The sequence below is a fragment of the Dendrobates tinctorius genome, unplaced genomic scaffold (genome assembly GCF_039654945.1).
Source record: "Dendrobates tinctorius isolate UK_male_01 unplaced genomic scaffold, ASM3965494v1 ptg000018l, whole genome shotgun sequence".
Taxonomy (NCBI): Eukaryota; Metazoa; Chordata; class Amphibia; order Anura; family Dendrobatidae; genus Dendrobates; species Dendrobates tinctorius.
Window position 1 is genome coordinate 20,460,274 of NW_027361686.1, and position 9,746 is coordinate 20,470,019.

The following is a 9,746-nucleotide window of genomic DNA, read 5'->3' on the forward strand; positions in this document are numbered from 1 at the left end:
GAGCTACACACTAGCGCCACTTTTAGCATATCATTGTCTCTCTGTATGGGTCACATGTGGTTCAGTGTTATATGCTAGTGTCACTTTTAGTTTATTATAGTTATTTTTGCAAATTGTGGACACATACAGTCATGGCCAAAAGTTTTGAGAATGACACAAATATTATATTTTCACATGATCTGCTGGCCTCTGGTTTTTATGTGTGTTTGTCAGATGTTTTTATCACATACAGAAATATAATTGCAATCATATTATGAGTAACAAAAGGTTATATTGACAGTTAGAATGAGTTAATGCAGCAAGTCAATATTTGCAGTGTTGACCCTTCATCTTCAGGACCTCAGCAATTCTCCCTGGCATGCTCTCAAACAACTTCTGGATCAAATCCTGACTGATAGCAGTCCATTCTTGCAAAATCAATGCTTTTATTTTGTCTGAATTTGAAGGTTTTTGTTTGTCCACCCGTCTCTTGATGATTGACCACAAGTTCTCAATGGGATTAAGATCTGGGGAGTTTCCAGGCCATGGTCCCAAAATCTCTATGTTTTGTTCCCTGAGCCATTTAGTTATCACCTTTGATTTATGGCAAGGTGCTCCATCATGTTGAAAAAGGCATTGTTGATCGCCAAACTGCTCTTGGACGGTTGGGAGAAGTTGCTCTTGGAGAACATTCTGGTACCATTCTTTATTCATGGCTGTGTTTTTAGGCAAGACTGAGAGAGCCCATTCCCTTGGCTGAGAAGCAACCCCACACATGAATGGTTTCAGGATGCTTGACAGTTGGCATGAGACAAGACTGGTGGTAGCGCTCACCTGGTCTTCTCCGAATAAGCCGTTTTCCAGATGTCCCAAACAATCAAAAAGGGGATTCATCAGAGAAAATGGCTTTACCCCAGTCCTCAGCAGTCCACTCCCTGTACCTCTTGCAGAATATCAGTCTGTCCATGATGTTTTTCCTGGAGAGAAGTGGCTTCTTTGCTGCCCTCCTTGAGACCAGGCCTTGCTCCAAGAGTCTCCACCTCACAGCGCGTGCAGATGCACTCACACCTGCCTGCTGCCATTCCTGAGCAAGCTCTGCACTGCTGGTAACCCGATCCCGCAGCTGAAACACTTTTAAGAGACGTCCTGGCGCTTGCTGGTCTTTCTTGGGCGCCCTGGAGCCTTTTTGGCAACAAGGGAACCTCTCTCCTTGAAGTTCTTGATGATGCGATAGATTGTTGACTGAGGTGCAATCTTTTCTAGCTGCGATACTCTTCCCTGTTAGGCCATTTTTGTGCAGTGCAATGATGACTGCACGTGTTTCTTTAGAGATAACCATGATTATCAGAAGAGAAACAATGATGCCAAGCACCAGCCCCCTTTTAAAGTGTCCAGTGGTGTCATTCTTACTTAATCATGACAGATTGATCTCCAGCCCTGTCCTCATCAACACCCACACCGGTGTTAATGGAGCAATCACTGAAACGATGTTAGCTGGTCCTTTTAAGGCAGGGCTGCAATGATGTTGAAATGTGTTTTGGGGGATAAAGTTCATTTTCTAGGCAAATATTGACTTTGCAAGTAATTGCTGTTAAGCTCATCACTCTTTATAACATTCTGGAGTATATGCAAATTGCCATTAGAAAAAATGAAGCAGTAGACTTTGTAAAAATTAATATTTGTGTCATTCTCAAAACTTTTGGCCATGACTGTATGTATTTATCCTTTTGGGCCACATCTTTTTATTTACCTGGTGTTTTTATTTTTATTTTTATGCTTCATATTTAATTATATTTATTTATGTGCCACCATAGATATATTTATATTCAGCAGTTACAGCTTATTCAGCTATTTGGTGGTGCTTTATATGAGATATATATATTATATTTAGATCAGCGGATGTGTTTTTTATATACGCATTTATTTTATTTAATTTTGTGTAATACACTTATGCATATATATTTTTTATGACATGTACACCTTTTGCCATATTTAATAAAGGCATTTTATTGCATATTTTAGTGTTATATATTTTCCCTTCCATCTTTTCTTCCTCCATACCTATTGTTTTTTCTTTTCTGTTTTATCCGGATGGTTTGCCATTCAATTTTACAATTTATTAGCTATATTTATTAACTACTCATTGAAAAATATATATTTTTTTATTGTTGATTTATATCCCCTTGTTTTTAATCTTAATGAGAAAAAAACTGCAGATTTGCACTACCCCATATAATAACATTGGTTTGAGTGCAATCCAATTTTTAAATGGATTGCTCTTGTCTGGTTCTGGCTCGTGTGAACGACCCCTTAAGAGTATATTCACAAAGGGCTTTTTACAAGTAGTTTGTAGCTCGTTGAATAAGCTTCCTACTTATTCCAAAAAGAAAAACACCCTTAGTTCACATGGTACCATTTTTTCATATTTCATGACAATTTTTGAGGCATTCTTGCCTGATAAAATCAGTGGCAAAAGCAGCATAAAAAAACACTAAACAGTGCTTCTAGCTTTTGAGACAGATTTTCTGACTTGTAAATTGTCATCATAAACCTCAGTCTAAATTTAATAACAATGTCTCAGTCTTCTTCCCTCGCAATAGCAAAGTCTTGGTCTTCTTCCCTCTGTGAGGCAGTGACTGGTGTCATATATGAGTGTCGCTATGTGTCCCCCAGGATGCATACAGTAGCATATTGAGGCCGCCGGAGTGCATTGCTAATAACCTAAACGTGACTGACATATTGGAAGTGACTGATACCGTTTTTGTGAACAACATGGCGACCATGAAGATGGCGGAGGTTGGCGCCAAAAAGGAGAACAATATCTCCGTCTTCTCTCTCAATAACAATGCATTGGTTTTCTTCCCTCTCATTAACAATGTCTCAGTCTTCTTCCCTCTCTATAACAATGTCTCAGTTTTCTTTCCTCTTAATAACAATGTCTCGGTCTCCTTCCCTCTCAATAACAAAGTCTTGGTCTTCTTCCCTCTCAATATCAATATCTCGGTGTTCTTTCGTCTCAATAACAATGTCTCAGTCTTCTTTTCTCTCAATAACAATGTCTCGGTCTTCTTCCCTCTCAATAACAATGTTTCGGTCTTCTTCCCTCTCAATAACAATGTCTCAGTCTTCTTCCCTCTCAATAACAATATCTCAGTGTTCTTCCCTCTCAATAACAATGTCTCGATCTTCTTCCCTCTCAATAACAAAGTCTTGGTCTTCTTCCCTCTCAATAACAATATCTCGGTGTTCTTCTCTCTCAATAACAATGTCTCAGTCTCCTTCTCTCTCAATAACAATGTCTCGGTCTTCTTTTCTCTCAATAACAATGTCTCAGTCTCCTCTCTCAATAACAAAGTCTTTGTCTTCTTCCCTCTCAATAACAATATCTCGGTGTTCTTCTCTCTCAATAACAATGTCTCAGTCTTCTTCCCTCTCAATAACAATATCTCGGTGTTTTTCCCTCTCAATAACAATGTCTCAGTCTTCTTCCCTCTCAATAACAAAGTCTTGGTCTTCTTCCCTCTCAATACCAATATCTCGGTGTTCTTCCCTCTCAATAACAATGTCTCAGTCTTCTTCCTTCTCAATAACAATATCTTGGTGTTCTTCCCTCTCAATAACAATGTCTCAGTCTTCTTCCCTCTCAATAATAATATCTCAGTGTTCTTCCCTCTCAATAACAATGTCTCAGTCTTCTTCCCTCTCAATAACAATATCTCGGTGTTCTTCCCTCTCAATAACAATGTCTCAGTCTTCTTCCCTCTCAATAACAAAGTCTTGGTCTTCTTCCCTCTCAATAACAATATCTCGGTGTTCTTCTCTCTCAATAACAATATCTCGGTGTTCTTCTCTCTCAATAACAATGTCTCAGTCTTCTTCCCTCTCAATAGCAAAGTCTTGGTCTTCTTCCCTCTCAATAACAATATCTTGGTCTTCTTCTCTCTCAATAACAATGTCTCTGTCTCCTTCTCTCTCAATAACAATGTCTCAGTCTCCTTCTCTCTTAATAACAATGTCTCGGTCTTCTTTTCTCTCAATAACAATGTCTCAGTCTCCTCTCTCAATAGCAAAGTCTTGGTCTTCTTCCCTCTCAATAACAATATCTTGGTCTTCTTCTCTCTCAATAACAATGTCTCTGTCTTCTTCTCTCTCAATAACAATGTCTCAGTCTCCTTCTCTCTTAATAACAATGTCTCGGTCTTCTTTTCTCTCAATAACAATGTCTCAGTCTCCTCTCTCAATAACAAAGTATTGGTCTTCTTCCCTCTCAATAACAATATCTCGGTGTTCTTCTCTCTCAATAACAATGTCTCAGTCTCCTTCTCTCTCAATAACAATGTCTTGGTCTTCTTTTCTCTCAATAACAATGTCTCAGTCCCCTTCTCTCTCAATAACAATGTCTTCGTCTTAATCCCTCTCAATCTCCTCATTCGTATGAGAGATGACAGCTTATTCTCTCATTACTTTTCTGTTACTCAAAACCATGCTATATTCTGATTGGATAGTCCCCACAATAATATCTCTATGCAGGGGTGTAACTACAGCTGTCACCAGCAAATACTTCAGCTGGATGTGCATTCTTGAACCCAAATTCAGCTGAAGTGTATTGCAGTGCACAAACTTCATTTAAAGTCTAAAAGCTCTGATTGTGTAAGAATGGCGGCGGCACCCAGTAAGCTAAGTGATACAGCATTGGATTCGAGGTCATTGTGCCTACGTCGTGCTGCTCTCAGATGAGATTGCAAAAATCTGCTGACAAGGAATCTCTATTTGCTTTCCTCAGGTCTTGGAAAATGACATGGATGGAAGCGGAAAATACCACATTGTTGAATGATTTCATTCTGCTTGGGTTCTTGGAATTACAGGTCTTTTGTACAATATTTATTGCCGTTATTTACATAATGATCATCTTTGGAAATTTCTCTGTGTTTGGCATCATCCAGGTGGACAGCCATCTTCAGACTCCAATGTATTTCTTCTTGAGCTGTTTATCCTTATTAGACGTGTGTTACTCTTCAGTCACTCTCCCGGCTATGTTAGTCAATGCTATAACAGGTAATAGGAGGATATCCTTCCATAGATGCTTCACACAGCTTTATTTCTTTGTCTGTTTTGGGGGATCTGAGTGTCTCCTCCTGGCTGCAATGGCTTATGACCGATATGTAGCCATATGTAACCCCCTTCGTTACAATGTGGTTATAAATAGGAAGTTCTGCTCAGGCTTCGTTGTGGGGTGCTGTGTCTGTGGATTGCTGAATGCTGTGTTTCACACCTTGATGACCTTGAAGTTGACTTTTTGTGGAAATAATCACATCAACCATTTTTTTTGTGATGTCCTTCCAATGTTGGAAGCAGCTTGTAGTGACATCCAGGGGAGCCAAATGTTGTTACATGTGGTCGCTATATTTATAGGGATGTCTCCATTTCTTCTTGTAATGAATTCTTACATACATATCGTTTCCACTATCTTGAAAATTCGCTCCTCGGAAGGAAGACAGAAGGTCTTCTCCACATGCTCTTCACACCTCATAGTTGTCACTATATTCTACACTACTGGCATTTTTAATTACAATGGTCCTATTTCTGGAGATTACTTCATTGTTGTCCGAGTTTCATCTGTTCTATATGGTTTACTGCCCCCATTGTTAAACCCTATAATCTATTGTTTGAGAAACAAAGAGGTGAAAAAAGCCTTGAAGAAAGCGATGACTGGAACATAACTTGCAGTGGAAGGGGCGGTGATGATGATGGTGGTGATGAGAGTAGAAAACTTGACCTTAGTATGTTGGTATGCCGTTATTAGATTAGAAAATTGATACTTTTGCTATACCTAAGTGATTGGGGGGTAGCATGAAACAGGGATGTAAATGTATGGAAATTAGATCTTTTTCAAATAAACATATAACATTGTAATCTCTAGCTCTCTCCAGTGGGGTTCACTATTTCTTATCAAAATGCTTTCAAAGTTTTGAATTGAATTTGAACCCTGAGCCCCAGTTTTGAAAAGCAACAGTGCTAACCACTAAGCCACACTATATACTTTCTACATATGTTTGACAATGATTTATGTAAATTCATCATACATATCGTTAACATCAGCCATAGTTTTCAGACTTCCTGACTACATTGTGTAGATCCCTCTTAAGTCACCAAAACAGCTCTGACCCCTCAAGGCATTGTTTCTACAAGACCTCTGAAGGTGCCTTGCGGTACAAGACAAGAAGTCATTAGTAGCAGAGTTGTGAGAATGAGTCTCCTAGGATCTGACTTATTTTTCAGGTCGTCCCACAGATACTCAATTGGATGGAGATGTTGCGGTGGAGGCCAAACCAACACCTCAAAATTTTGTAATGTTTTTTCAACCATTCCTGAATATTTTTTACTCTGAAGCAAATTATCATGCTAAAACAGATCAATTCAATTAAAGGGTTATTCCAAGAAATTAAATGTATTCCCTACAAGTAGGATAACATACTGATTGCTGTTGGTCTGTTCACTGGAATCCCCAGTGATCTTGAGAACAAGGTTTCATAACTACGAGAACAATGCTCTATACTCTATCTCAACCATTAGTTATCTATGAGACTACTGGAAATCGCCAACTGCTGTGCTTATCTGCAGACCCAGTGATCATCTACCCTGTAAATATGGATAAGGGAAAACAGGTAATTCTGGGAATAACCCTTGAAGGAATAAAGTTGACAAGAATGGATGTGATAGGATTCTAAAAGGTGCACGTCAAAGTAGTACCCGCATGAAGCATTAATAATATCATCACTCTGATTATGGGGGCTTGCCTTCTTCCTACAGTGCACCATGGGAGCATCTCTTCTCCCAGGTAAGCAGTGCAATCTCACCAAAACATGAAAGAAAGTTTAATTCATGAGACCAGTTCACTTGTTTCCATTGCTCTGTAGTTTGACCCTGGATAGGGGTTTTTATGGGCACTGACTGGTTTGCAGGTAGAAAGCCAAATGCTCAGGAGCTTTGATGCACAGTCACTTTTTATCACAGCGAGCATTAACATTTTAAGAAATCTTTGCTACAACAGCTTTCTGTAGAAGCAGACCAAAAGGGCTAGCTTTTTTTCCCCTCATTTATAGTAAGTCTTAATCCCTTTAGGACGAGGGGTATTTCCATTTTTTCATTCCCATTTCCAAGAGCCATAACTGTTATATTTTGTCAATATGACCATATAAGGGATTATTTTTTGCCCAATTTCTACAATTGTTGTTGCTTTTTTTTTTTTTACTATGTTCACTAAATGCTAAAACTGACCTGCCATTATAATTCTCCAGATCTTTACAAGTTCGTAGATGCCAAACATATATAGGTTCTTTTTTATTTACTGTAAGTGGTGAAAAAAAATCCCAAATTTGTTAACAAAAGAAGAGTTGCTATTTTCCGAGACTCGTAGCGTCTCCGTTTTTCAGGATCTGGGACGAAGTGTTGGCTTATTTTTTTGTGCACCGAACTGACATTTTTATTGATACTCTTTTGGGATTGATATGATCTTTTGATCACCCATTATTTGCATGTTATTGCAATGTTGCAGCGATCAAGAAATTGTAATTCTTGCATTTTGATTTTTTTCTCGTTATGCCGTTTACCAATCGGATTAATTATTTTTATACTTTGATAGATCGGGCAATTCTGAACGCAGCGATACCAAATATATAATCAACATAATCTACTATGGTAGGTGCCATATAGAAAAGAAGTGATAGAATGATATTAACCCCTTCCTGACATCTGACGTACTATCCCGTCCACAGGACCCGGGCCCCCCGGGGGGGCGCCGCTGATCGCGGCCGGGTGTCAGCTGATTATCACAGCTGACACCTGGCACTATGTGTCAGGGGCGGTCACGGACCGCCCCCGGCACGTTAACCCCTGGCACACTGCGATCAAACATAATCGCAGTGTACCGGGGGTTTAAAGAAACATCGGCAGGGAGGTGGCTCCCTCCGTGCTTCCCTGAGACCCCCAGCACAGTGCAATGTGCTGCGCTGCTCTGGGGGCCTCCTTCCCTGCGCAGAGCGCAGGCATGAGAAAGCCTTGTGCAGCGCCTGTCAGATCGCTGATCTGTCGCAGCGCTGTGTGACATGTCAGATCAGCGATCTGACACATGACAGTGATGTCCCCCCTGGGACAATGTAATAAAGTAAAAAAATAATTTATAAAAAATCGCTAAACAAAAAAAAAGTATTCCCTAATAAATTCATTTTTTGGAAATGAAAAAAAATCAAAATAATAAAAGTACACATATTCAGTATCGCCGCGTCTGTAACGACCTGCCCTATAAAACTGTCTCATTAGTTAACCCCTTTAGCGAACCCCTTAAAAAATAAAAATAAAGCAAAAAACAATGCTTTATTATCATACCGCCGAACAAAAAGTGCAATAATGCGCGACCAAAAAGACGAATATAAATAACCATGGTACCACTGAAAACGTCATCTTGTCCCGCAAATAGCAAGCTACAATACAGTGTCATCAGTGAAAAAATAAAAAGTTATAACTCGCAGAAAAAAGCGATGCAAAAATAATTATTTTTTATATAAAATTGTTTTCATTGCATAAAAGCGCCAAAACATAAAAAAATACATAAATGAGGTATCGCTGTAATCATACTGACCCGAAGAATAAAACTGCTTTATCAATTTTACCACACGCGGAACGGTGTAAACGTACCCCCCAAAAGAAATTCATTAAATGCTGGTTTTTGTTCATTCTGCATCCCAAAAATCAGAATAAAAAACGATCAAAAAATGTCCCACAAAAAATAAGACCTGACATGACTTGGTGGGTCAAAATATGGAAAAATGATAGCTCTCAAAATGTGGTGATGCAAAAACTATTTTTACAAAAAAAAGCGTCTCTTAGGCTACTTTCACACATCAGGTTTTCGGCGTCAGGCGCGATCCGGCGTCGTGCCGGAATGCCGGATCCGGCAAATGTTTTGTAAAACCTGATGTGCCGGATCCGGTTTTCTGCCGGATCCGTCTTGTTCTTGACAGACAAAACCGGATCCGTCTCATCCGGTTCATCCGTTTTTCTATCCGTTTTTCGACGGATTACGCCGGATCCGGTTTTTAAAATTGACCCTTGTGGCCTTCCGAACGGGATTGGCTACTGGAAAACTATATATAGCATGTTCCTACAGCCCTTCTTTGACAGGTTGTAGAGAAGAAAGTGCAGGTTGGAGAGAAGAGCAAGTTACTGGCGAAGATGGATGTTGTCATTGGAAATATTACCACTAGAAGTTCTGTGACGGTTTCAGGGACAATTTTCCACTATACTTTATGTCACCTCAAGGCAGAGTACACTGGGATGACAGAGTGTGAAAGATTTGTGCCCTAACCAAACTTGTGTACCTTCTGGACCAACAGTATATACCTTTGCCAACCAAAGTTGGCTATCTTGTCATGGTCTTACTATTTTTACCTTTAGGCCACAGGTGTGTACCTGGTTGTGTTTTATGCAAAGTATTTCACCTTTTAACAAAAGTTGTGTACATTGGTAGGAAATCACCAACAATAAACACAACTTTTTAGGTGAAATACTTTGCTTCAAACACAACCAGGAACACAACTGTGGCAAAAAGCTAAAATTTACCCACAGTTATATACCTGGTTTTGAATACCTTTTTACCTTTGAAATACCCTGTATTTAACCTTTTTTTTAAACATAGTTCGCCGCAGAAAGAAATGACAGACAACCATTGTGAAACGATAATTTAACTTTTATTTAAAATTTTTTTTTTT

The 9,746-nt window shown here is 39.2% G+C and overlaps 1 protein-coding gene across 1 annotated transcript; it reads left to right on the forward strand.

Annotated features, from left to right (window-relative positions):
• The first annotated feature begins 4,781 nt into the window (after positions 1–4,781).
• On the forward strand, positions 4,782–5,699 carry LOC141082598 (olfactory receptor 5V1-like). Its single transcript, XM_073566579.1, has one exon. The coding sequence runs from the start codon at positions 4,782–4,784 to the stop codon at positions 5,697–5,699; it is 918 nt and encodes a 305-aa protein (XP_073422680.1).
• The last annotated feature ends 4,047 nt before the right edge of the window (positions 5,700–9,746 follow it).